The sequence below is a fragment of the Chelmon rostratus genome, chromosome 9 (genome assembly GCF_017976325.1).
Source record: "Chelmon rostratus isolate fCheRos1 chromosome 9, fCheRos1.pri, whole genome shotgun sequence".
Classification (NCBI taxonomy): domain Eukaryota; kingdom Metazoa; phylum Chordata; class Actinopteri; order Chaetodontiformes; family Chaetodontidae; genus Chelmon; species Chelmon rostratus.
The window spans coordinates 15,376,331-15,402,998 of NC_055666.1; the positions used below are offsets into that span (position 1 = coordinate 15,376,331).

At 40.6% G+C, this 26,668-nt stretch overlaps 3 protein-coding genes across 7 annotated transcripts; all 3 read left to right on the top strand.

Annotated features, from left to right (window-relative positions):
- The first annotated feature begins 115 nt into the window (after positions 1–115).
- ndufs8b (NADH:ubiquinone oxidoreductase core subunit S8b) lies at positions 116–4,159 on the top strand. The gene is made up of 7 exons (XM_041944636.1): positions 116–218; positions 951–999; positions 1,086–1,151; positions 1,250–1,339; positions 2,239–2,411; positions 2,568–2,696; positions 3,666–4,159. Exons 2-7 carry the CDS (start codon positions 951–953, stop codon positions 3,795–3,797), a joined length of 639 nt encoding a protein of 212 aa, XP_041800570.1. The 5' UTR covers positions 116–218; the 3' UTR covers positions 3,798–4,159.
- Positions 4,160–4,469: 310 nt separating this feature from the next.
- ran (RAN, member RAS oncogene family) lies at positions 4,470–7,821 on the top strand. The gene is made up of 7 exons (XM_041944158.1): positions 4,470–4,557; positions 5,375–5,432; positions 5,592–5,676; positions 6,551–6,676; positions 6,808–6,995; positions 7,140–7,310; positions 7,436–7,821. The coding sequence occupies exons 2-7, from the start codon at positions 5,400–5,402 to the stop codon at positions 7,478–7,480; spliced, it is 648 nt and encodes a 215-aa protein (XP_041800092.1). The 5' UTR covers positions 4,470–4,557; positions 5,375–5,399; the 3' UTR covers positions 7,481–7,821.
- A 1,804-nt stretch (positions 7,822–9,625) lies between these two features.
- On the top strand, positions 9,626–25,664 carry stx3a (syntaxin 3A). 5 transcript variants are annotated; one of them, XR_006007092.1, is made up of 11 exons: positions 9,626–10,012; positions 17,175–17,249; positions 17,369–17,468; positions 17,905–17,979; positions 18,153–18,223; positions 18,503–18,611; positions 18,738–18,811; positions 19,397–19,531; positions 20,293–22,055; positions 22,411–24,984; positions 25,088–25,664. XR_006007092.1 is itself a non-coding variant. In XM_041943829.1 (11 exons), the coding sequence occupies exons 1-10, from the start codon at positions 9,983–9,985 to the stop codon at positions 22,023–22,025; spliced, it is 870 nt and encodes a 289-aa protein (XP_041799763.1). In that variant the 5' UTR covers positions 9,626–9,982; the 3' UTR covers positions 22,026–22,055; positions 22,411–25,022. The 5 variants fall into 5 exon arrangements, 2 of the variants coding, with proteins under 2 accessions (XP_041799763.1, XP_041799764.1); XR_006007093.1 differs by lacking the exon at positions 25,088–25,664 and having other exon boundaries at positions 9,626–9,850; positions 9,960–10,012; positions 22,411–25,027; XM_041943829.1 differs by lacking the exon at positions 25,088–25,664 and having other exon boundaries at positions 20,293–20,403; positions 21,936–22,055; positions 22,411–25,022.
- The last annotated feature ends 1,004 nt before the right edge of the window (positions 25,665–26,668 follow it).

Here is a 26,668-nt window from a genome sequence, read left to right on the forward strand (position 1 = left end):
TGTGTAAACCAGTTGTCTGTTGCAAAGTGCTTCCCCTTATTTGGACGACGCATATGCTGCTTTTGCTTGCTGTCGGAAATGGTAAACTTGTCCGTGCCTGAAGGCATTTTAAGCGGAGGATGGGAAATTAACAAGGAGTACCTTAATGCATCACTAATACAGTTGCGCAGTTCAGGGACAGCTAACGTGTTATATCTCATCCAACATTTGTGATAGAGGTAAGTCTAATAGTAAGTAAAGCCTGACAGATTATTGCTCACGATTATTTTTGGATTCGGGAATAGGGACCATGTTGAGTTCATTGAGCTGTTACTCGTGTTTTGATAAATTAGCCTATAGCAATAGATATTGTGCCATCAAAATTGGTGAGCGACGTAGTTAGGATTTACAATTTGGGATTACGAGCATGTATCGTCAGAATAAACTGAGTTAAATAAGTGTTTTGAAGGGCAATGCGTTGCCAAATTTTTCCAACCTAATGGTTATTTAATTTATAATGAGGCGTTTACGTTATATCGTACAGACAACTAGTCCAGCTAAGTAACGTTATATTTTCGGGGGAAAAAAGCTATCGTCGGCAGTATGTAGTTGATATAAACACATTATTACTATTTGTACCGTCTCTTCAGCAACGTAATATTAGTTTCACATGCTCGTTTAATCGCATAACCAAACTTACTGCCGTTCTTCCCATTCCGCTGGCATGCAGTGAATGCGGCGGACCGCTGACGTATTAGCAGGGATTTGGGGCGCGAGAGTATTACAAGAAGGACGCTCGTGAGCAGTTGGTTTCTCCATGCCTCACTCAGACCTCTTTTGTTGCCAGGGAAGAGCTTTTTTTTTTCTCGGTTGCAACGCATGACGTTTCCTGTATCTAAGCTATTGTGTATATTTTAGTTCCTCTAATGATTCTCAAATATATCAGTTCGCTTTCCACTCTCTCTGCACAGATGTCTGCTGCACTGAGTCTGCGTCTTCTCCACTGCTACTCAAAGTCAGGTACTGCTGGAGCAGATGTCATTAAAATAGCATCTATAAACACAAAACGAGGAATTGTAACATTAAAATTGTATACACATCTCCAGGCACATTCGGGTATGGTCCTGGTGTCATGCGCCCATTCAGTCTCAGTGTGCAGAGAGAGGGCTATAGTAAGTACTGCTCCCACCCAAGACCTGTTCTTCTAAGCCATTGTCAGTGGAGGGACCACACGTTTGAAATAACCCCTCTCCCCCTATTCTCCTTGTAGAGTATGTAAATGCTCAGGAGCTGCCGACAGACATGAGGTCCATCACTGACCGGGCTGCCTCAACCCTTCTTTGGACCGAGCTCTTTAGAGGTCACACACACTACGATTTCTATACAGACAGTCTGCCGTGCATTGGGTTAAAGGCTTTGTGGTATTCTATATTTTTCCTATTGTGAACAAATGTCATGTAAAGACAAAAACCAGCAATGAATTTATCCTACTAAGACGTGCTGTCTGTGTCGTCAAAGCTTGATAGCTTATTCCTCTGTGATACATGAACGGGTTAAACTGTTGCACATGGTGACATGTTCCTTCATTGCAATTAGCGCTGTAGTTTCAGTCAAGTCCACATACATGGCCTTTTGCATAAATACTCACTAGCTCATCAAATGTGTATGAATATGGTTGAAAATAGTCTTTTTTATGTTTGTTTATTTTGTTTTACTTTATGAGAAGGTAGACATCAAATCATATACAGCTACAAATGTAAAGGATGACACAGTAAATCTAAGACCTATAGTATTTCCATTGTAGTCCCTGATGTAAAAAGAGTAAAGATGCAGAAGTCCAAGTGACTAGGTAACAACACATCACCAACCAGCCAATAGAATAAATACCTGAACTGTTACCAATAAATTAACTCCACAATTTTGAAAAATTACATAAAAGTCAACATAAATTTTACTATTTCCACTATTGAATTCAGTTTGAGTGATGTTTGCTGAATGCTGTTTTAGGGAATCACCCTCCCATTTAGAGAACATGAAGCTCTATGTTTATGGCCTGTTTTCAAAGTTCTCAGATCTAATGAATGAGCTTGGGTCTGTCATAGACTTGATAGGCAAGTCAGAACGTACCATGAGACAAACTGGACTTGTGGCTTTTTATCTTTTATGTAATTTTCTTGCAATATGAAAGGTTAATTGATACTCCAGCACTGTCCTTTAAGTGACTCATATCTCTATTTGATTCTTTCTTTCTTCCTTTAGGTTTGGCAATGACCATGAGTTACCTGTTCCGTGAACCTGCCACCATCAACTACCCATTTGAAAAGGGCCCCCTGTCACCCCGCTTCCGTGGAGAGCACGCCCTCCGCCGTTACCCTAATGGAGAAGAGCGCTGCATTGCCTGTAAGCTGTGTGAGGCCATCTGCCCAGCTCAGGTGAACACAAACACACCAGGTTCCTGCTACAAAGAAGGAGCAATTATGCTGTGAAGTGTGTGTGTATGTTGCGCAGTTGCCATCAGGCGAACTTGTTTTCCGTGAAGTCTCCTGTCTGTTCTGTCTGACTTCCTTTCATCCTTACGTTGAACCCAGGCGATTACCATTGAAGCTGAGACTCGAGCTGATGGCAGCAGGAGAACTACACGCTATGACATTGATATGACCAAATGTATCTACTGTGGCTTCTGCCAGGAAGCCTGTCCTGTTGATGCCATTGTTGAGGTAAGAATAAGCTTATCCTGCATACTGAATAGGTGATACTGTATAGCTCAACTAATGGGGCTGCTGGCAGAGTGAATCTGTATTTTTGTCACTTTTCTCTTGAAATATGTATTCGATAAAAGATATTCTTTCAAGTTTTGTGCCAGGGAATCGTTTTGGCATTTAAGATCATATCAATTTCACATTAACATGCCAAGTATTTATTTACCCTGCATGCTGTTGCAAAATAAAGTATTTCATAATTGAATTTGACAATTCTCAATGCATGTTAACAAGCTCCCTTCAGGGAATTGAAGATTTCTCAGATGCTGGTAGCAGATCACTGAGTGTATTTTTAAGCCCAGAGCATTTCAAGAAATTGTTCTCCTCAAAATGAAAATTCAGTCATAGTCCGTTCAACTAGATATTACCTCACAGTCAATTTAACCTAATATGATCTGCAAACACGGCGAGTTATACCCAACCTTTTCTCAAACTATTATGGAGCCATCTCATTACAGCAAATGCCAAAGCACGAAATAACATATCGAACATTGGCACTGTCATCCAAAGGTGCCACAGGCAATGTTTTTTTTTATAGGTTAGGGAAGGCTTGACCTGCCCTGCTGTGCGTCTGATTGGCTTGCCCTGATGCGCTTACCCTAACCCTAACCAATCATCACTCATGCCTAAACCTAACTTCCTCCTGCCTAAACCCAACCAACCAGAAGCAGAGTAGGGCAGGTCATGCACATTTAATGTTTGGCACAAGAGCAAAAGGCATGGCATGTGTACAGTTTAAAAAAAGAAAATACAATGGGTTGATCATGCAGATTGCTTACCAATACAATTCGATGAAATACAGTTCTTACCTTCCTTGAAGGGGAATGTTATTTATTGTTTTCAAATGGGGCATTTTGCACTCTTGCAACTTAAATGTCGAAAATGAAATTTGATGTTGATTTTTTCCTCAATTCCTCCCTCCCTCAGGGTCCAAACTTTGAGTTCTCTACAGAGACCCATGAAGAGCTGCTGTACAACAAAGAGAAGCTGCTCAACAATGGAGACCGATGGGAGGCTGAGATAGCAGCCAACATACAGGCGGACTATCTGTACAGATAGACTCACTGTTGTCCGCAAAGATGTGTCATATGAAAATGATTTATCTGATAATCCTCCTATGCAAAGAAATTATTTGTAGTTTTACAGATATTCCAGTGAGTTACATTTGAGTGGTAAAGCCTTGCAGCCTGAGATTCTGTTGTCAGAAAAACGCACAAATCACATGTCTTGTGTTGATGGATGATATTGCACTTTTGGGATGTCGACTGAATAGTCTGTACCCATTGTATTCTAAGCACAATCTGTAAGCGACTGTTTTCTATTGCATTTTAAAAACATGTTTTATCTGATGTAATAGTCTGAAACAGTATATGTATGTTATGTTGCTGAAGCTATTTCACATACTAAAATAAATCACTGCCTAAAACTTTTACCAGTTCATTTTTCACTGAGTCAGCTTTTATAATATAGGGAGAATTAGTCATTGCATTTGCTTGTAGTTTATCATACGAGATATGTATGAAAGAGTATGGAATACAAAAATTGCGTCATTAGCTTTATTGCTGGATGGCTAGATGTATGTGTGTTTTATTGGTAGAGGTATCTTCTGGCTAGCAGACATGCTGAATCATGGCTGCTTGCACGAAAATCCGCCTGCGTTGACCCTCAGTACCGCCCCGAATTGCACACTGCGGCGTGGGGCCTCTCATTTTTACCGCTGTGCTGGTCACGTGATAAGGGCGGAAACTGACTCATAGTCCGCACTGAATCTCCCGCGAACGCAGCCATTTACCCCTTTTCTCTCTTAGTGGCGACACCGGTAAGTCTATATTCTTCTCTTATAAAGGGCCATCATGTATTTCAAGTTTGTGTTTACCTGGGAAGTCAGTTAAAACAACAGAAAACTTGAAGATATACAATAGGTTTAATGTAGTGGTCCAGGTCTGACCATGTGACGGCTGAACAACTAGATTAGGCCATTGATTTTCCTGCGCTAACTCCAAGCTAACTTGCTAGCTAGCTTGATGTAAAGAATGGCTTCCATGCCGCGCTGGCTAACGGGTTAGCAAGCACAGCTCTCCCTCATTTTTGTGCTTTGTTCCCGAGACCACCATTGAATTCTCTTTAAGTGTTTCGTTCACAAAACAATCTCACATGAGCAAAGTCAGCTTGATGTGTTGAGTTTCGTGTTTGTTGAAGTTGACCATCAACTGTGACATGGAACACGTTAGATGGTCTCACAGTCCGATTGTTCCAGTCGAACAAGAAAAAGTGCGGTCGCGCGGTGTATGGCGCACTCAAACGTTAGTAGCTTTTTTGCTAGCTAGCTAGTTAGCACCCGCTTACTGGTTCATGGGCAAGTTCGCCTTGTTTTCCTTCAAATTCAGTCTGCAACGTTACATGTGTTTCGTTGTCATATGATGTGATTCGAACTTATTCAGGCGTTCACATAACTCCAACAATACGCGTTAGAATTATTGAGCCTAACATCCTCATTCAACACTCCTTGATGTGTAACGAACGGTTACAAATCGGGCTATTGCCAGTAGTGCTAGCTTAACGTTCCTGACGACAACCCAATTTAGCAGACAGGGATGACGGAGAACGTGCTAACCACTTTGTTTTGTTTAACTTAGAAAATTCGCAACCACGGCGGACTCAATGGCACAGTGTGTACCGGTGGCGGTGTTCAAGGTTAGTGTTTTCCATATGTCACTTATATGCCATTTATCCTTCTTGAAAGTGTAACGTACGAGAGTAGTACTTGTGGCATTTAGGCTAACGTTAGCTGTGCTAACGTTCAGTTTGTTGAACCAGTACCAGCCAGTATTAACTAACAACTCTGTCTTACAGCTTGTCTTGGTTGGAGATGGAGGCACCGGAAAAACGACTTTTGTAAAGAGGCACATTACAGGAGAGTTTGAGAAGAAATATGTTGGTGAGTATGTTGTAAAATGAGTGACGTAGAGATATTACCGACATTGACTTAGAACGTTACAAGTACTTCAAATCTGAATTCTAATTCTGATCTGATGTTATTTGCATTAAATTATCAAGCATCAATTAGCAGAGCCAGGTTAAACTGCTAGCTGGGCCATTATGTGAGCTGTAAGCCCCTATGAAACCCCCTGCATTCTGATGTATCAGTTGTGGTGGTATATCTGCCCAAAAGTTAAAAGAAATTGCAATACTTGTAGTAATTGCCAAACTAGTTTTGAGGTCATTCAGATAGTGCTACTGTTAGCCTGTGGACCAGAGAGTGCTGACAAGTTGACATTTCAATGGTAAAAATTTCCTATTAGAACATACATGGGTCACAATACAAAAGACAAGACATCTAACAGTTCCATATCATATTATGTTCAACAACTATCATCTGATATATTATTATGTTAACTATTGTCATTGAGTTTAAATAATACTATTGTCTGCCCCAAATCCTGTACCGTTCAGGTTTTTGTTGCAACTTGAATATTTGATCTGCTGTGCATTTGTGACAACCTAGTAAGGTATTTTTGTTTCACTTCATTGTTCTAATCTATATGATGCTGTGCCTTTTGGGATAGGAAATCTCATCCAGAAATGCAATATTGGGGCACTGCAGTGACATTTCTGCAGATTGTGATTTGATTGTATATGTGCTAATTAAGCAGATTAAACCTCCTGTCGATGCTTCGGTTCTGAATGATTTATTTTAATATACTGGTCCTTCCCATATATCTAACTCTTACCTTGACCCTTTTCCCTTCTGAAAGAATAATTTTCATCATATTTTCCATCTTGCACTCATACATCATTGTTTGTAATTGTAGCCACCCTGGGAGTAGAGGTGCACCCACTGATGTTCCACACCAACAGAGGAGCTATCAGGTACAATGTGTGGGACACAGCTGGTCAGGAGAAGTTTGGAGGCCTGAGAGACGGCTACTACATTCAAGGTGCTCTTCACAATCCTAAATGTGCTGTTCTGGTTATTAAACCTTAAACAGTCCGCCCAGTCACTATAGATTTAATTTTTACACTCTCCTGGATTGAGCAGCGTGATAAAACTTATCTGCTACCTCCACAGCTCAGTGTGCTATCATCATGTTTGACGTCACCTCTCGAGTCACCTATAAGAATGTACCCAACTGGCATCGTGATCTGGTCCGTGTCTGTGAGAACATTCCCATCGTCCTTTGCGGCAACAAGGTGGACATCAAAGATCGGAAAGTCAAAGCCAAGAGCATTGTGTTTCACCGCAAGAAGAACCTGCAGGTAATAACTGCTTACAAAATCAGTGTTTTCATCCTAATGCTCACATCAGTCACATGTGAATTGTCGAGGGCACGGTTTGGCTTCTTTTTTTTTTTTTTGGTCTGAGTTGTCAGTTCTAACTGCCATGTGCTGCTCTGTCCCCAGTACTATGACATTTCTGCCAAGAGTAACTACAACTTTGAGAAGCCTTTCCTGTGGTTAGCAAGGAAGTTGATCGGTGATCCTAATCTGGAGTTTGTGGCAATGCCTGCCCTCGCTCCCCCAGAGGTCCAAATGGACCCGACCCTTGCGGCGAAGTATGAGGAAGAGCTTCATGTGAGTATGACCATGCAGGTGCAATGTCTGTATAGTTGACTATATGTAATGCAGTCCAATCCAGCAGCTTCTTTACCTGAGCCTAGTATTAAAAAAATAACTTGGATCCACTCCCACTCCCACAGGTTGCATCACAAACAGCACTCCCAGATGAAGAAGATGACCTCTAACCTGTTTGTTTCCTGAAGCCCCCCACCCCACCCTACCCCACCGACCCTCAACCATGGACAGGAAGTTGGAGTTTTGCCCCCTTTACTGTAAAATCCCTTTTCAGATTTTTTATTTTTGAATTTTTTTGTTGTTTTAAAACTTAAAAAAAAACTTGGTGGAAAAGTTGTGGTTCTAATTTCACTGTTTAAGACACACCCACCCTAGTGTTGTTGTTGGCATGGCAGTGTGCTACTCTTCATCGTCGAGCACCCTCCACTGCACTTACCCAGCTCACATAATGCTGTTGTACGGTGTACTGGAAGCACTAAGGGGAGTAAACTTTGAATAAAAACATTCTCAATATAATGTCTGTTTTTTTTTTAATTTCCATGGACAGCAGAGACCCCAAAATCACTTCTAGTTGAAAGTATATCTAATACTCCATTTACATGGAAGACATTTGACTTTTCATTGTAGTTAGAAACACAAGTGATTTTGTCATAGCCAGTCTGCTCATTGTCAAATAGTAGCCGAGAGAGGGGTGGGGGGGTACTGGTTAGTGCGGCCATGTAATAGGGCACAATGATGGATCTTTAGATCAACAGAAGTATTTGATCTAAAGCTTGTTTGTAATCATAGAAGGGACTGTTCTGCAACTTGTTAAACACGCTGAAGGCCACCAGGTGTCAGTCATGTTCTTTCAGAGCACAGTGGACGTTCGTAACAGGATTACGTAATAGTTTTACTCTGCACGTTCATTGTGACGTGTGCGTTCCACCGGCAGCTACTGCACGGATCAAAAATGCAACTACATCATTCATCCTAGAAAGATATTCCACAAATTCTGACTTGCATTCTTTTTAACGTAGACCTGGTGTCAACTTCGATTGTGTGGAAAAATTCATTTTGTTTTTTTGTAAACATGCATTTAAAATGCTAATTATTTATCTTATTTGACCTTATAAGTTTGCCCGACTTTATGAAAACAGGCAGTTGCTCTCCGCTGCGTGAGTTAAAAGACATTCCATGGTCTGATTAATGCTGATTATTTAAATCACGGATTCAAATATTTAGTTCGCTGTTGCTGTTCCTGCACTGCGCTGAAGAGTCGAGAAGAAGGACTATCCTGGCGTACTGCCTGCCACAACATCACTGATAATATGATAACCCTACGGTGCTGCATTCATGTGACATTACAAAAACGGAAATAGGAAATTCTACCTGACCACAATGCATACAGAGCCTACAGACAAAATGAGATAAATAAGTGAACACAACTGACAAAAATGTATGAGGTCCACTTTTTAAAAAAAACTAGCCAACTCTGGGCAAAATTATTTTGAATTTTCAATGTTTTGCTGACATAGCTGCTCTTTACCGACAGTCCCGTCAAAGCATCTATGTTGTATACTCCTCTCAGGGTCCATTTCCTCCTAATATACTGAGTTTGTCAGGGCAACACATCCTCTTAACGGTTGTGATGGGGTGGTTAGATTTGTACTTATTTTGTCACCTTGTAAAAGTCCAGAGGTGCCTACCTGTTCCACTACATCACAAATTTAATCACAACTGAGCACACTGAAAGGACGACATTAAGAGAAGACAATGGACAATGTGCACATCATGTTGTATTTTCTGGTTTGTGGGGTGGAGTAAATATTTCTTTCATAATTCAGTTTCTGATCACTTCTACAAATCTAAATGGACAAAACCATGTGTTTATTATCAGACTTCATCTACTAACTGAGGATGACCGAGTGAAATAATCCAAAGCTCCAGGATAGTTACACAGTGGACCTTGTGGTGAGATTATTGTCAATATTTTTACATTGATTTAGTTTAATATGAACTTCAACAAATGGAATCCAATGCATTTAGATCCAATTTGCAAGTCAGGAATTTAGATTAGATAAAACTTTATTAATCTCACAATGGAGAAATTCACTAAACAGTGTGCACTGCATTAATTGGCAGCATGTGAATGTGCCACATTAAGCCTCAGGGCCTTTCTGTGGGCAGGTTCACATTAAAGAAGTAGTTAAAGAATGTGTATTATTCCTAAAACACCTGAATGCATCATTGCTGCAGGTGGCTCAGGGCGTGGCTTCATCTCAGCGGACACGGACTTGTATGCGCATGCGTGAGCCAGAAAAGTGCGTTTCAGAATGATTACTGGTGGCCAGCGGAGAGACAGATTATACAGCTCTACACAACTGTTGTTTTAATCCCCTGAGCGGGGAGATTTAGCAAAGAAAAAACACTGGTTCTAAACCCAGCAGCCATATTGTATGGAAAACGGAACGAAAGACTCTTCTTTTCAGAAAAAAGGCGTTTTGTCAAACACCTCTGTCAAGACTTCTGGGGGAGTTTAATTCTCTTTCTCTCTGGCGGTGGGTTTCTGTCGGACAGCTAGCTTGCCAGCTGGCTGAGGAATTCAGAGATTGGGACTAGTTTTTTAGCCATTTTACGCAATATTGTGGTTATTTCTTTGGTTTAAAGGTGTGAAATTAACCGTTTAAAAGATGAAGGACCGATTGGAGCAACTTAAAGCGGTAAGTCGTGTTCAGGAAACGTTAATCTTCCTTACTGTGTCTTTTTTTCCCCTACTGTATTGTCTGTCCGTGTGTTACATTGCCCTTTAATGGCCTTCTGAGAAACGTTTCTTATAGGAAGCAATTAGATAAGTAGGCAAAACCTCTACTATTTCCACTCAAACTGAAGCCTTTAACTTAGGTACTTGACAGAAACAGTAGTGTACCATGTGATGACATAACTCATATGGTGGCTGTCGTAGCTAATACTGCTGGCTGCTAAGTGATTTGAAATGGGGATGCTGGGTAAAAGTGATTCAGGCATTCACACATCATTTTCCCGTTGCCTGACATGCAGCCATGTTGCTCTGTGTTACAGTGAAGTGTCAGGTGTACTGTGATGCAGTGCAGTTAATAGTGTAATTGGCACCACTTGAGCCATGTCACCAGATGTCATTTTAAAAGCTGTGCATTTAAGTTGGTGTTCTTGATTCCTATAATATGATACTCAGCCTGAGCATTAGGCAGTCTCAGGTGGAATCATTCGGTTTTCGTTTTTACTCATTAATAGTTGGCATGACAGCTGAACAGATTAGTTTTACTATTATTTCATCAGCGGAAAATCAATCGGCAAAGATTTTGATAACTAATTAATTGTTGAAGTCATTTGTGAAGTGAAAAATGTTCAAATCTCTGGTCTCAGCATTTCTCTGTTTTGTATCAATGTTTAGTGAAGATTTGTGGAGTGTTGAGCTGTTTGCTAGAAATTTTAGTGATAAGTCAGCAATCAAATGTATGTGTGAGTTCTAAAATGGATCGATATAGGATGGACAGTTGAAACTGATTAAACCAAACCCCTGTAAATCTTTGTATTTATCTGTCACAGCCAGATTACAAATCTTATACAACAGCAGTCGTGAGCAACAGAAACATCCATTGCATTAATCTTTTCCCTATTCAAAACTGAACTAATGACAGTGAATACAGGAGCTGCCCATGTGGGTGAGGCCTTAATCCAATTGTAACTCAAGTCCTGATGCGTTGCCATAGCTGCTTGAAACTACTGGCCAAATATTTGCTGTGTTTAAAGTTGTTGAACTGCAGTATCCCCCCTCAGGCGTCTTATCTTGCACAGCTGGCTTCTCGACAGGGCGAGGAAGTGCAGATAGCAAGTGAAGTGGGTCAGTCATTTGTTGGGAAGTTGACTATATATGTTCAGACCTGTGAAATGTTCTCATGTCCTGTTTGTCCCCATCCCACTTCTTTTTTCCAATCTTAACTAGAGCTGCAGCAATTAGTCAATTCGTTTTCAGCCTTTAGATTAATCTCAAACTATTTTGATAACGATTAATCGGTCCGAATGATTTTTTTTAAGAAGACATAGTCAACTCTGATTTCTTTACTCCTCTGTGGCAGTGAACAGAGGTTGTTGACTAAACCAGACAATGAGGAGGTCATCTTGGGCTCTGGGAAAGACTGATCAATGTTTTTTTTTAACCATTCTCTTACATTTTATAGACCATGCAAATAATTGATTAATCGAAAAAGTCAACATCTTCATCAACAATGGCAGTAATCATCAGTTGCAGCCCGAATCTTTACTCCTCTCACTTTTTTCCCCCCACTCCATATCTTTCTTCTTCATCCACGCTCGCCCGTCACCTTTGTTTTCTTCATTGAGTTTCCTCTCTAATGTTGACTCAGTGGCAGTAATATAGGCTGTATATTGGTTCGTGTGTGTGTGTCGGGGGCAGGGGTGTTGAATGTGGATGCATGCCAACACGGGAGTGATCACCTGATTTACTCTAGACTCTGGGAAAGAGGAGCGACAAGAAACGCTGACTTGAAGCTTAACCTGGAGCATGGTCACATGTGATAGCTTATACTGCATGCTGCTCGTTAAGCTTAGATTCTAGTAGATACCAAGAATATATAAGTTGATATTGCAGCCATGTTTGCCATATGTCATGACCATGATGGTACCATGACCAAAACTAAGACTGACTTTAACTTGACAGCAGTTTTCTGTAAATTCCCTTTCATTTCCTCTTGTGGTATTTTCAAATGTGCTTTCAGTCAAAGCTGTATCCTCTTCAATTCTATGTGAATGATGGTTCCCCACCCTGTAAACCAGGCCTGGTGGGGCACTGTCGTTACTTTGCTTCTTCACCTGGCTCAGATATCAGCACGATGAATGGGGGAATTGTAACAGGACCAACATGGCTTCTTCTGTGGCACATGGAGTTTTTAAATCCCTTGTCAGATTTCAGCGTTGCATTAACACAAGTCCTGATGGGAGTATTTTGGCTTCTGTCACCATGCTGCTGTAAATCTGATCCCTGGTCCTTGTCTGGCTGCTGCGATAGCGACTAGCTCATTTTCTAAATCCTCTCGTGGGAAGTGCATAGGTCTGCAACTAACAGTGATCTTTATTAGTGATTAATCTTTTGATCTGCAAATTGATAAATTGACTTGCAGCTCTACAAGTATTACTAAACATAAGTTTTACTCTATATGACTGCCTTTTCAGCTCAGTTTCACCCTCTTTCTCAACTGTTTTCTTTCTCAACCTCCAAGTAAACGACTGTTTCATCATTTATGATCCTTGGAGACAAAGTCTAACGGTTAACCAGATCGCTGTCTCTTAAAGATGGCGGAGTCACGTGCAAGATATTGAGGGAGAGGGTTGAACATTAAACGTGACCATGATTGGAGTCAAGTCAGTAGTTATTGCACTTGTTTGAATATATGCTCAACATATATTCTCAACGGTATATTTTGCCACAGTAGTGTAGAGGCGGATGGGATGAGATCAGTCTTTCTACCAGTGCATGGGGTCTTTTAGTGCTTTATTATTATAGCCATGGGTTTGATCACTCTTTTACTGTTTTACTGTGACTTTCCAGAAGCACCGGTACAACACAGTCTTATCATTCAGTCTGCAATCAAACTGTGTGCTCAGAGAGCTTGTCAGTTCATTGCATTTGCGAGGCAGAGGATCATTATGTCTGCTACAGTGTAAAACCTCTGTCCTAGTCATTGTCCTATTGAGGGGAATTATGCAACATGACATGTGGTGCTTTGTAAGCAAAACAAGTGTAATTAAGTGAATTAAAAGCCAAGCCAACATCCAAGGTAACACATATCAATGCTCTGTTGTACAGTGTGAGTTGTATGTCTCAAATATTGATGTCCAGTTGTTTAGTCCAATGTGTTTTTAAGGTTTTGATGATGATGCCGTCTTCATGTAATTTAGCATGAGATTACAGCATTTTTGTAGATTTTGGTAAAAAAAAAGAGAAAATCAAATTTGCTGCTTCACTCCTTCGTCCATCAACACTTTGGCACGGTCGCACAGAGTGGCTTTAATTATTTTTTTAATGATGAAAGGAAATATAAGCATATCCATATAAGCAGAAAATGCTTTAAAATACTGGTCAATGTGAATCTGTTTTTACAGCAGACACGGTTCACTGTAAATTAAACACGTCCAACCTCCATGTAGTGATCAGACACCATGAAAAGGTTAATATATTATGAATAACATGTTGATCCAAAATGATAAAGTATGTGGATGTGCATTCAGCTCAAGTTTGTCCTCATGTCTTCTAGCAGTAATAGTTGTTTCTGAGTCATGAGATGAGCAATGAGTTTATTGAGGAATATTGTGAAAGTTTCCTTCATGCCTTAGATGAAGCCACTCCCTCTGACTGTTCCTGTCAGCATCAAACTGTCGACACATAGAAGCAAACATGTGCCTGGCCTTTGTCCGTTTGTTTTTTTTGATACATTCGTTAGGCATGTCACTACCTTTCCTCTTATTTTTGCTGAATGAGAGACACTGGAAGGAAGTGAGTGCTTGTTCTTATCTCACCAGTGCAGAAATGCTGTGTGAGGCAGCATAATGTGTGGGCCAGAGTGCTACAGCTGTATATTCAATGAGTAACTCACTGAGAGAGCTGAAAATAAGCAGTGTGTGTGTGTGTGTGTGTGTGTGTGTGTGTGTGTGTGTGTGTGTGTGTGTGTGTGTGTGTGTGTGTGTGTGTGTGTGTGTGTGTGAGTGTGTTCACAACTGTTGTTAGTTACAGCAGCCTGAACCAAATAGTCAAGGCTACATTTGCAATTCAAATTTCAGATGAGGGGGTAGCAGGTTAAAGGCTGTATAAAACTCACCATTTGAACATAAAGAATGACGTGCTGTGGCTGTAAATGCTCCCAGTAGGGTTGCAACTGCTGATTATTTTCATTGTTGATAACTCTACTGTTTGTCTTCTCGATTTATTAGTTTTCTGAAAATAGTAAAAAAATGATTTATGATTTCCAGCTGATGTACAAACTGAAGAAAAGATCCCCAAACAAAATCAGTTTACAATCAAATTTGGCAAAGGAAACCAGAAAATGCTTGACAAGCTGGAGACATTAAATATTTGGCAGTTTTGCTTGAAAAATGACCAACACAAATAATCAATTTGCTCCTAGAATGAGTTTCACATACAGTAGATGGCTGTAAATATGATAAAAAAAAAGGACCTTTTGTATATGAAGTTATACAAACTGTAAAACAAAACAGAATGCAATCCTTTACAAACTAACTAACGGTTTTACAAAGTGTTCCTGAGCCCGTGCAGTGTTGCTGGCATCAAATTCAGAATAAGCACATATTTACAAACATCAATAACGTTGATGAGGAACAACACTAAATATGTTGTCTTTGTACTGTTTTCAGTTGAGTATATGTCAAAAAGGATTAGCAAGTTACCACATTCTGTTTCATTTGTGCGACTTGTTTTAGAATCTGTGTTATAATTGTTGTTGCTCAAAGTTCAGTTTTAAATGATTATATTGTGCATTACATAACCCAATAAGAAACTAATAAGCAGTGTAATTCCATTTGCAAGTTTAGGAATAATTATAGTTATAGAGTCATTCTAGTGCAATATAAATGAAGTGGAGTATTGATATGGATTGAGATCAGTAGTTTACAGACTGAGGCACAGTCAGCTGATATGAGAGAGCAGGGAAGTCAACAGGTGTGTTGGCTAGCTTTTTCCATGCCCTGACTTTGAGCCTGGCTGGCTTTCTCCAGAAAAGTCAAGTGTCCAGACTTCGGACTCTCAGTCACCTGATACAAAGCAGAAACACACACCACGACGTGTGAAGAGTTTAGTCAGCCAGCAAACACTCTTCAGGTGCTTAGTGGAAATACATTTGCCTGTAAAATGCAGAAGTAATTAAAAGGGAGGGAACGAAGTGAGCTTACATTTGCTGTTAATACATTGTGTCACTATGATGTCTGTTTACATTGTACCTTAGCTGTGGTTTCTTACAGTCAGTTGAAAACAGGTTGAGTTCCTGGAGCCCGGCCCTCGTCCCACGCCGGGTAAATATTCAGCAGCAGTGCTGAGGTCCTTGTAGCTAACATGCAGCACTGCCCTGTGTTTACTGACTGTCCCTTGTGACACATTCATGACGTCAGCAGAGTGAAGCTTTTTGATAGAGTTTATTGGGTGTAGGCTGATTAGGGTCAGACCAATGTTTCTGGCACGATGTATCATGCTGATCTGCTAACCAGGAAGCAATTTCATTAGTAGGCGGTTGTTCGTGTGCTCGGTGCTGTTCAGTGGATTTTCCACCCTGACAAGAAGTTTATTTCTAGAGAACCACTTAGTATTATTGGACATGAAATTAGATCATAGTCTTCAAAAGTCAGTCCGAAGTGTTGCCCTGTAAATACTCAGACTGTGTTGGAAGATGATCATAACAACGTTCATCATTTTGAGCATGATGTTAAGACTTGGGCTGGGTATCAAATTTCAGTACTCTATGAAAGCGCTGACCAAAGTGTATCCATTTGGTACAGTGTATCCTAAATGGACACATATTGAAAGCTGGCATTGAATGCATCATCACACAATCATAATTCTACTCATTTCTGGCTGTACTTTGAATGCAAAATTCTGAAACAGTGGCTTAGTGTCGCTGCAGATTTAAAAGAATAGTATAGCATCGAGCATATTGGTCTTATGTTATTTCTTATAAAGCACTTATTAATGCCTTATTCAGCATGACCATATTCTACAGCTGCTAGGCCAGGAGTTTTCCCCGTAATAACCTCCTAATTACTGCTTATTAATAGTAAGTAAGGAAGTTATTGCACATGAATTCCAATCTCAATGAAGATTGGTGCCATACTCATGCCTGTATGCTAAATATGAAGCAACAGCCAGAAGCTGGTTAGCTTAGCTTAGCTTAGCTTAGCGTGAAGAGTGGGAGCAGGGGGGAACCAGCTAACCTGGTTCTGTTTGTAGGTAAAATAAATTCTCCAGCACCCCTAAACCTCACGAATTAAGATGTTACATCTTGTTTGTTTAATCCACACACAAGCCAAAGAGTAAAAACAACAGGTTGTGGTTTTACGGGCGGTGAAGTGCTGCATTATTTCTCGGCTGGGACCAGTAACTTCCTGGAGTCTCTGCTCTGCCGCACAACCTTACTGCGATGACAAGACTACAGGAAATAGTCCTGATGCATTTGAGAAGTTTGGCAAAAAGTTGTTGTTGTTGAGAAACATGTTTACATCCCTCAAAGTAATGTATAGAAAATAGTTTTAATATGCCTTTATAAGAAATGGAGTGGTCACTGAGCATCAGACATAAAAACCTTCAGGCACACATGCTGTCTGTCGTACTCAGGCAGGGCTGTGAATGAGTTTTACACAGTGATGTCTGGAACAATGTTTTGGCCTCAGGTCAGTTTGTTTAACCGGATGTCTCTGTAATCGTTAACAGCATAGGGTGTATTTATTCTGCATATTTATCTGAGTGCATATGTCAGAGATGTTGAATTGTTAGCAAGTTTATTTGTAGAGCGCCCTTTCAACAAACAGGGGATTTAAGTGCTTTACGTCGAGCCTAGAAATGAACCAAGGGAAGACATAACAACACAAGGTGAGATAAAAAAGACATAAAATAGAAGCTGAATAATAAAAAGTGGACACAAATTGCCATGCAGACACCCAGAGATGTTTTATCCGAGTTAACACAATGAACATCTGAATGTACCCCTAATCCCGAGGTGTTGATGCTTGCTTTAGAAAAAACGTGTAATACCCTTCACATGTTCTCTGTGGCCATCTGGAGCTACTAGTTCCATTCTGATACAGCCTTTACTTCTGTCCTGTTAGACATGCGATCAAGATGATGACGAGGTGGAGATTGCCATGGACAACGCAGCCTTCATGGACGAGTTCTTCTGTCAGGTCGGTGTGACTGTCAGTGCGTTTGTTTCTGGCCGCTGTATTTCTGTACATGGATGAATGTTTGTGAACGTGTTAATTTTTGTCATTCATTCGAGATTCATGGCGTGTGTTTGTTTCAGATTGAGGACATCAGGAACAGCATTGATAAAATTGATGAAAATGTGGCTGAAGTCAAAAAGCTTTACTCGGTCATCCTGTCTGCTCCCACATCAGATCAGAGTAAGATACCTTACCACGACCAGTTTCCCCCTGTACCTGCTCTTTCTTTCTCTTCTGCAGGTGTATTCACCACAAACTACTCACTCAGCATCATATTAAGGATGTTTTTCTTACATAATCCTACCCCTTACTAGTGTTTTCCCCTCGACAAGCTGAAGAGGATTTCAAAAATAGAAAAAGATGGTTTTCACTAAAAAGTGAATCGGTATTCTACGTATTGTTGTACCCGGACATAAAACCGTGGTTTTCTTCAAGTAAAATGATGAAAATACATTAATGCAGCTTCACTGGTTTGAAACCATCAGAGAATAGGAGAGCAGTTTTTCGAAGCACCGTTTAACTTGTTTTGAGATATCACTTTATTTGTTCTTGGTTGTCTCACCCCTGTTTGCTAACGGTCTTAGCTGTTTATTGCCACATGTCTCTTCCTTCCCAGAAACACAGGATGATTTGGAGGCAATCACCAATGACATAAAAAAGATGGCCAACAACGCAAGAAACAAACTAAAGAGTGAGTCTTCCAGCCACTACCACACACACACACACACACACACACACACACACACACACACACACACACACACACACATGGTTTAATGGATTTAATATGAAAGGTTACTGAAGAATTGAGGTGATGTGTCGTCGATTCTCAGCTGAATCTTAAATCCGTCATTTGCTTCCCAGCCATCGAGAGGAATCTGGAGTCAGAAGAGCAGGAGAGGGTGTCAGCTGACATGCGGATACGTAAATCACAGGTAAATGATGTCCACCTGAAGTCTCAGGTGACCGGCAGTTTTTCTTCTTATATTCGTCTTCCTCTTTTCATTTTGTGTTATTCTTCCTGTATTCCTCTGTTCTTTGTCGTCTTCTTCTTCTTGTTATTATTATTATAAAATTATACGCGAAAAATGTATGTGTCACATGTGATTTCAGATGTGTCTCAGTCCTGATGTTTAGGCCTCGCTTGAGACAAACTGTCGGTACATCCACTAAAGCAACATATGTGGTAATTCATTTTCCCCTTTATCTCCCAGCATGCAGTGCTGTCCAGGAAATTTGTGGAGGTCATGACAAAGTATAATGAGGCCCAAGTGGACTTCCGGGAGAGGAGTAAAGGACGTATTCAGAGACAGCTAGAGATCAGTGAGTGACACCCACAGACACAGACACAATATCATGAGATGGTCCCACAGACTTGATTGTCATTAATTTTTTCCTTTCCTTTCCTTTCCTTTCCTTTCCTTTCCTTTCCTTTCCTTTCCTTTCTAGCTGGAAAAGCAACAACAGATGAAGAACTGGAGGAGATGTTGGAGAGTGGCAATGCTGCTGTATTCACTGCAGGGGTAAGTGTGTGCGTGTGTGTGTGTGTGTGTTTTCGACAGTACCCTAACGATCACTTTGGCTTAGCTTTGGGCTGAATAGTTTGAGGCTTCGAAACTTAATTGATAATATTGACGTTCAAATTCTAAATCAACGCTCAAATGCTGCACAGCTTTTTTTTGTTCCTGTTGCCACATGTCTATTCAATCTGTCCAAACCCAGAATTTCTGCACTGCACTTGCTATGTTGTGAGATGAGCAAGTCTAACTCTGCAGGCGAGTTTGTTGCATTGTGAACTGGCCAATGAGAACACAGGAAATGCTTGAAGACAAGACTGACTGACGCATCATGGCAGAGAGTGCTGTATTGTATTTGGAAATAAGCACCCTTGTATCTCAACTGATCAGATAATCACATGTGTACAGTGTATTTCAGCTGGTGGGAAAGCCTCTCTGTGCCTACTGTGCTGAGAGGGTGGATGTTTCCAACACAGTTTGGCAAGAATTTTCTGGATACATGACTCCAAGTTGACATTCACAGATTTGATAACAACTTAATGTTTCACATACCTAACAATGACCGTGACAACAAACCTTTCCTCTGCACAGATCGTGGACTCTGGGATCTCTAAACAAGCTCTGAGTGAGATTGAAGCCAGACACAAAGACATTGTCCGTCTGGAAAGTAGCATCAAGGAGCTGCATGATATGTTTGTAGACATCGCCATGCTGGTGGAGAGCCAGGTACGGTACATCCACCCGTACGTCATTACATCCACTGGTCAGTTATGTACGTCAGGAACTTCTCATCTATTTCATTCTTTTATTCACTCTTTGCATTCATTCTGAACTCTTCCTTTGTGTTCACTCCTGACTCTATTCAACTCATTTTTCTCCTGTTTATTCCTCTTCCTGTCTCTGAGTATCAGTCTACATCTGTGTGTGTTTCCTCTTTTCCAGCTCCATGCCTTTCTTGCACCTCTCTTTACTCTCCTCTGCCACCACCACCTCCACCTCATCACCCAACACTGATGGAACCAGCGTGAATGTATTTAGTAAGGACGTACAAATAAAGCATGATTGTCGACATCAGAGCAGGCTTCACACTAGAGTGAACACAAACACATATTGTTGATCAGTCAGTCACTGTATTTATTTGCATACACAAGTCTAACCACACATTTCTTGCTGCTTGCACCCTGCTTTCTGAGGGAAAGTCTTGTTTGAGGTAAGGGCCACACTCCTGCTCTTTCTGTTGTGTGGTTTATTTGACCATTTCTATTTCCAGCTTTTAGTTTGAAGAGGTTTGTTAAAAAAATCTGCATTAACATAAATATGAATGCTTCGTCCATGAAATTAAAAACAAAACTCTGCATGGAGTCATCACTGAAGCTGTCCCTTCACTTGAGTAACAACGAAGGATTTGACAATAAAAACACCAGAAGCTTTTCTACTGCTTGTCAAGTGTTGCTCTGCATCTCACTGATTGTTGTGTTGTTTTTCAGGGTGACATAGTAGACAACATTGAGCAGAACGTATCCAAATCAGTGGACCATGTAACAGTGGCCAAGGAACAGACCAAAAAAGCTGTAAGGTACCAGACCAAAGCACGCAAGGTAATGTTATTTAGCCAGCTGCTGCACCAGTCTGCTCGTGGCCTCTTCCTGTTCTTGAGACATTACGCTTTTTTCACTGTCAGACACATTTAAACCACACAGTGTCCCGACAGATCACACTCCCTCGCCCTGCAGGCACACACACACACACACTTGTTGCAGTCTGTGTGCTTGTCTTTTTGTTTTTCGCTCTCTTTCCCTGCCGCTTTGTTACGTATTTTCTTTTTGTTGCTTTTCGTCACCTCTGACACTGCGCCCCGTGTTAGGGTGGAATGATTGACAGGATTGAGAGCAACATGGACCAGTCAGTGGGCTTTGTGGAGCGGGCCGTAGCAGACACTAAGAAAGCGGCAAAGTTCCAGCAAGAGGCTCGACGTGTGAGTGACTACAGTCAGGAAGAGCGGTCCGGTTTCCCAAAAGCAATGGAAATAATCATTTACAAAACAACAGCGATTAGCCTGTTAGATCAGTGGATTTTTTGTTTGTTTAACAGAGAGTACAAAGAACTAAATTGGATACCACAGAACAATGATTGAGTGTGAGTTCACAAGACTGGCCGAGGAGAATATAATTGAGGAGTACAGTCTATGTATCTTAAGTTTTGCAGCAACACAATGTAACTTAATTCAGTAAGTTGCAGTATTGGCCAATCAAATCCATGCAAGCACACATTCCTGGTAGATTACTTTGTAACATAAATACCACATTTCTTCTGTTTACCTTCCAATCATCACGACGTAAGACAAAATGGTTATTGTTGTGATAAATGAAAGAGTTGTTCAGTGTAGTTTTATGATAAGTGGAAAGAACTGAAATTCCTCTTTAACACAAAGATGCTTTTGGGAAACCTGCCTGACACCATGGAGTCCACCCCCACCAATCAAGACCCTGATCTTTGCCTTGATCCTGACCTGTGATGACCCCCAACCCTCCTACCTGCTCTGCTCCTGAGCCTCCACCACCCTGTGGCCTGTGGACCCCTGTGCTTTCAAAACCACCCATCTGTCTGGCACCAAGACCCTCCCCCTCCCACCTACGTACTCACACACACATACACACACTCGCTGACAGCTTCCACACTCTCTTTTCTCTTTTCTCTTCTGAAATTTGACTTTGTGTACAGTCGGCTCACGACTGCTGCGTTATCCTTTTGGTTTTGTCTGTGTTTGAAGATGTTGCCTGTTGGCCTCAGGCTGGTACAACATGCGTGTGAAAATAACTTTTGTATTAACAGGTTAACATGAAGTCAACACCGTTGTGCCAAGACAAAACTGGTCTATCAGACTTGAGCAAGATTGATGCACTGAGTTTGTGTGGTTACCTAGCTACAAAGAGAAGAAATGTCATATGACACGCCCATTGTTGCATATACTGAACATATTCCTTAACACAAAACTGGTACAAATACTATGTCACTGCAGTAGCAGATTACATAATTGTTGTACATATGCATAGATGAAGGATAAACATGATGCTGTTTCCCACTGAGAATAGTCCTGATGGTACTGTTTGTACTTGGTTGTTCCCAACAGAAAGTGGTGATAATAGTGGTGGTTGTGCTGGTCTTGTTGGCCTTGCTAGCTCTCATAATCGGGTTGTCAGTGGGACTGAAGCAAAGCTGATCAGCTATTTGAATAAGAGGAGAGCTAATGGTGAGTAACTCTGGAACAAACAGCTGCTGTAATGCTACAATGGGTGTGGGTACGAAGCCTGCTTTGGAAAAGGGTTTGCACACTTTTCTCCTCATGCTCTGTGTGTGTGCGTGTGTTTTCTTTCTACCTGGAGGCCTTAGTAGAGGTGTGTTTGTGTGTATTTGATGTTCATGGGTGTGTGGTTTTTCCTCCTATTCTGCAGCACTTGCCTCTTACAAGCAAAGCAGTGCTAGTCGTGAGTGAGTTGCGCACAGTTTCAGCCGGTGTTTGGTCTGCAGGCTCATTTCAGTGCTCACGTTTCCCAACATTAACACTGCTCTCCCCCTTTTCTCTCTCTGTATCTCCCTCTCTGTAGAAGATGATCATTATCGGTGTGGTCTGTGCTGTGATTGTTGTCATCCTCCTCATTGTTATCCTCACCCAGACACTATAGCAGGACCGCTGTCCTGTTGCCATCATCAGTCTATTCATCATCATCATCATCGCCCACCAGCTGGCCGCCAAAGATAAAGACTTATAATCACTCCATATGGATATAACAATGTTTAACCCGCAGATGTACAACTCGTCAGTTAAGAAAAAAACACCTGAAGGTCGAATGCTATGTTTGCCCTCTGAGAAGAAGAAGACCTAAGAGACTTGTGATGATTATAAAAACTTTTTGTCCAATCAGAACCGTCCTTCCTGGTCTGTGGGAGTCTGTTTGACTCCCTCAGGTGGTTTGGACAGTTTGAGGATGCTCTGCTGCAAATGAGGAAATGAGACTGAAGCTGACATGAGGTACAGTACCTATTGTATCTCTGCGAAGGGGAAAAGGGAATTGAAAAATCATGACATCACCCCAGTGTCAGTAAACATTTCATTGTTCAACACTTGGTGCCAAAGAATCAGCCTGGAAGTGTTTGTCATCAGAAGTTTGTGAGGCCTTGTAGAAGCACATCACCTCCCGCATCATTATTTCTTACGTTTATGAGCCTTGACACATTTTGTGATCAACATGCTAGCTACTGTATGTTCACTGTATTGGGATTATGTTGTTTTTTGACGGGGTTCCAGCACTTTCACGTTTCAAAATGTCTTATTTCTGTAATTATTCAGATTATCATGTAAATAACAGAATTATTATATTGTGTGTTGTCGATATCTTGCCCTGAATGTGCCGCGGTTCTTAAACTTGAAGAGGATCGGTATGCTCGCTTATGATTCTTCAAAACAAGGAGCCCAGTGGTTCGGATTTTTAAATGTGAAGGATGGTGCTCATGGAAACACATCTCATGGACAGGTGGAGCTAAGATAAGCAAACAAGCAAAAAAAAAAAAAAAAGAAAAAAGAGGACAGAGATACAAGCTCGGGGGATAAACATGCATTCCTTGCTTGAAGATTTATCTAAACACTGCAACAGCTAGGACCTTTGCTTTTGTATCTTTGCTTAACTATTACAATGTTAGCCCTCTTGACCTTTTGCAAATATAGACAGGATTGTCTCCCTTTTAAAATGCTGTAAAAAACATAGTGTTTTAATGCCAAAGAGAGATTGGTAGTAACACTATCGTTTCCCCCCTAAGAGCCAGAATAGTATATATATTCTACCTTTTGATGACGTTGCACATAAAGGATGAGGTGTAAATGGACTTTAGATATACTTTACAACTCAGCTGCTAGTTTATTAGGTACAGTTGTCTGAAATTCATACAGTTCAACAGCAACACTGAGTACAACTTCCAAAAAGACCATGAAGTAGAATCGGCACATTCCCTAGTCTTAGTCTTGAAATTTTGTGCATAAACTTCAATTTTATCTATCCATGACAAAATCTGATATGTTTTATTATGCAAGTGTATGTCAATAAACCAAACCAAATTAAGGTTTTTATTGGATTGCATTAGTTTTAGCTGTGTGTACCTCATAAATTAGGAACTGAGTTTAATTCTGATTGGTCATCATCATTTCATTAGGCCTTGTCTTCTTGGTAGAAGGAGTGTAGATGTTGTCACCCAGAGGCGTTAATAGGTCAGTTAAAGCAGGTGATTCCAGCTGTGCAAACAAGGACTGTATCAGAGACACGGTGTCCAGTCATGAAAGAGGAGAGCCAAGATAATCCAACACGTATATTGTAGCACAGAGACAGAAAATGTGCTGTGTGTTATGAAGGCCGTCATCTCTGAGGGAAGTCTTTGTTTCTGTGAGATTGGAGCCTGAATCTGCTCTTTTAGCCTCTGTCCTTAAAAGTTCAATCCTAATGTTTCTATTCAAGCCTTTTTCTTCACACCACGTCAGCCATCAGCACGGGCTGCAATAAGAGAAGGTGAAGAATTCTGTGTACACTTTTACATTAAGGTGCCAATGATTTTAATGGAAATTAAAGATTTTATGTTTTTTAATGGCTGGTTGACTCGTGTTTACTTTGCGATCTCATGCCTGCCTGCCTGTCCTGCCATGCTTCATAAATATGTAACGAAATTTTTACACTTTTTGATGACTGCATGTTATATAAGAGCTGTGTGCATGTTTTTTTTATGGGATGCAGTAGCTGTTGTCAGCATATTTTTTGATGCAGAATGTTAACCACCATGTTGATGCCTTTTTAAAAAAAAAAATGGTGCGGAAGAGGAGGTAAGAGAGTTTATTTTTCTTCACCTTTCCTGTCTCTTTACACATAAATACACACACCCTAACCTCTGAGACCCTTTGTTCTCCTTTCGCTCAGTCATTTCCTCAAACCAGTGTGTCCATAAATGTGAATAATTGCATCGTGTTTGGCTACAACTCATGAATTAAAGCCTCAGTCCAGTGATTGCTGTTGTCTGATTACTGTCTATTTTGGATTAAATCCACAGAAAAAGATGATGATTACATTGTGCTGCGCCATCATTGGAATCGTTGGGTTCTCCTATCTCTACAGCTTCTTCTCATAAAAGGTTTTACACAGGTAAAACACCTGAATCAGCCATTACACTGAATTCTCTTCTTTCACACTTTCACATTTTGTTCTTCTTTTTTTTTTTTTTTTTTTTTTGCTTTTGTCTTTGTAGAGTGTTTCTGGGAAACGGGGTTTCAAGAGAAAGAAAATTTCCTGAGGTGCTCCCTCTTTTTTACCCTCACCATGATTTCAATCTGTTTAAAAAACTAATAAGGTATTAGAAATTGATCCATATCAATCCTGTGCACTTACCCCTCTATTAATCATTAGAATTTAAATTATTTCTTGCTGTATGGAGTGTTTGGAAACGTGTTATAAATGTGTAGCTTTTTCTCAGTCTGCATGATCACAACCAGATGGCTCAACGTGAGACTTTGAATCATTTTGGACATCTCTGGTCGGCCGTAGTCTGTCGCCTCCTGGTGGTGCATTGAGGGGACAATCATATTTAGAGGAACTACAATTATCAGGAAATGATTAAAAAGAATTAATTTAAGCAAAAATGCATGAAGGTGATTTTTGTGCAGTCTGTGATCCAAAAGTCCATTTATGCAGATTCACATTATTATGCTCTCTGGTCAAAGATGTCCAATTAAGTATTATTTTCTGACTTGTTTGTTGTTATAATTTGAATAAATTGTGCGTGACTTCGTTGTGTGTGCTCTGTCTGTATGTCTGTGCTGCTGAATTGCCTGTACTGATGTTTTTTTTTTCTGTAAGAGCGCCTGTCACTCGCTCACTGGCTGTGTGTCAACCCAGTAAAACCTGTTATGTAATAAAAGATTTCTGTGCGTTGTACCAAGTGTTGGCGTACGCTTCAATTCTTGTGCTGGGGGTTTATTACATGATCAGCTGATGGCCTGTTCGCATGGAGGGACTCGTCCTGACTGGCTTTCTCCGGCCCGACAGCTTTCACTGTCAGACCATCGTCCGATGTAACTTGTCCCTGTTTTTCTTTGAGTCAAAGTTGCAGCAAATGTATGGCGATGCACGACATAACATCCGTGTATGAAAAGCTTCCGTGACCTCATTTCATCCCCCATCTCGCCTTTTCTGCTTAACAAGAAGCAGGCCCGGCCCATCAACACCACGTGGGGCGGAGTCTACGTAAGGGTGCGTTCGTTTTTTTTCTTCGTGCTCGAAGGATGATCAGGATTGGGGCGCAGTGACAAGATAATTACTCCACAGGAGGGAAATTTAGCTTCATAGCAAAAGCACAAGAATGGTAGGTTAGTAGAAAAAAAAAAAGTTAGACAAGATTTCTAGTATATCTTTAAAATATTTAGCTATTTTTTATTATGCAGTTATGAAAAATGAAAACAAGCATGCATAATGTGAAGATATATGACTGTAATCTAAAGCAGTATCTGTAATATATGTTAAAATGATATGTACAAGTCCATACTGTGTGTACTATACTGTATCACATATGTGTAGATATACATATATAAAACAGCACTAACAGTTGCAATATAAGTATAACAATATAGGAATTGCAAAAATAGAAACAGTGTAGTACTGTGTAGTATAGTTTACTTACTATGATAACAACAACAACAACAACAACAATAATAGTTCTCCGAAAATGTAATTATACATGAGAACTTGTGAGTGGTGGAAAGTAACTAAATACACTAACTCAAGTACTGTAGTTAAGATTCAAGATTCAAGATTTCCTTTATTGTCATGGAGC

Coding starts and splice junctions, on each gene's coding strand:
- ndufs8b (XM_041944636.1), top strand. CDS start 951: ATGTCTGCTGCACTGAGTCTGCGTCTTCTCCACTGCTACTCAAAGTCA. Junction 1,000..1,085: donor CCACTGCTACTCAAAGTCAG/GTACTGCTGGAG, acceptor ACACATCTCCAG/GCACATTCGGGTATGGTCCT. Junction 1,340..2,238: donor TTGGACCGAGCTCTTTAGAG/GTCACACACACT, acceptor TTCTTCCTTTAG/GTTTGGCAATGACCATGAGT.
- ran (XM_041944158.1), top strand. CDS start 5,400: ATGGCACAGTGTGTACCGGTGGCGGTGTTCAAG. Junction 5,433..5,591: donor TACCGGTGGCGGTGTTCAAG/GTTAGTGTTTTC, acceptor TCTGTCTTACAG/CTTGTCTTGGTTGGAGATGG. Junction 5,677..6,550: donor GTTTGAGAAGAAATATGTTG/GTGAGTATGTTG, acceptor TTGTAATTGTAG/CCACCCTGGGAGTAGAGGTG.
- stx3a (XM_041943829.1), top strand. CDS start 9,983: ATGAAGGACCGATTGGAGCAACTTAAAGCG. Junction 17,469..17,904: donor TGCTCCCACATCAGATCAGA/GTAAGATACCTT, acceptor CTTCCTTCCCAG/AAACACAGGATGATTTGGAG. Junction 18,224..18,502: donor TGCGGATACGTAAATCACAG/GTAAATGATGTC, acceptor TTTATCTCCCAG/CATGCAGTGCTGTCCAGGAA.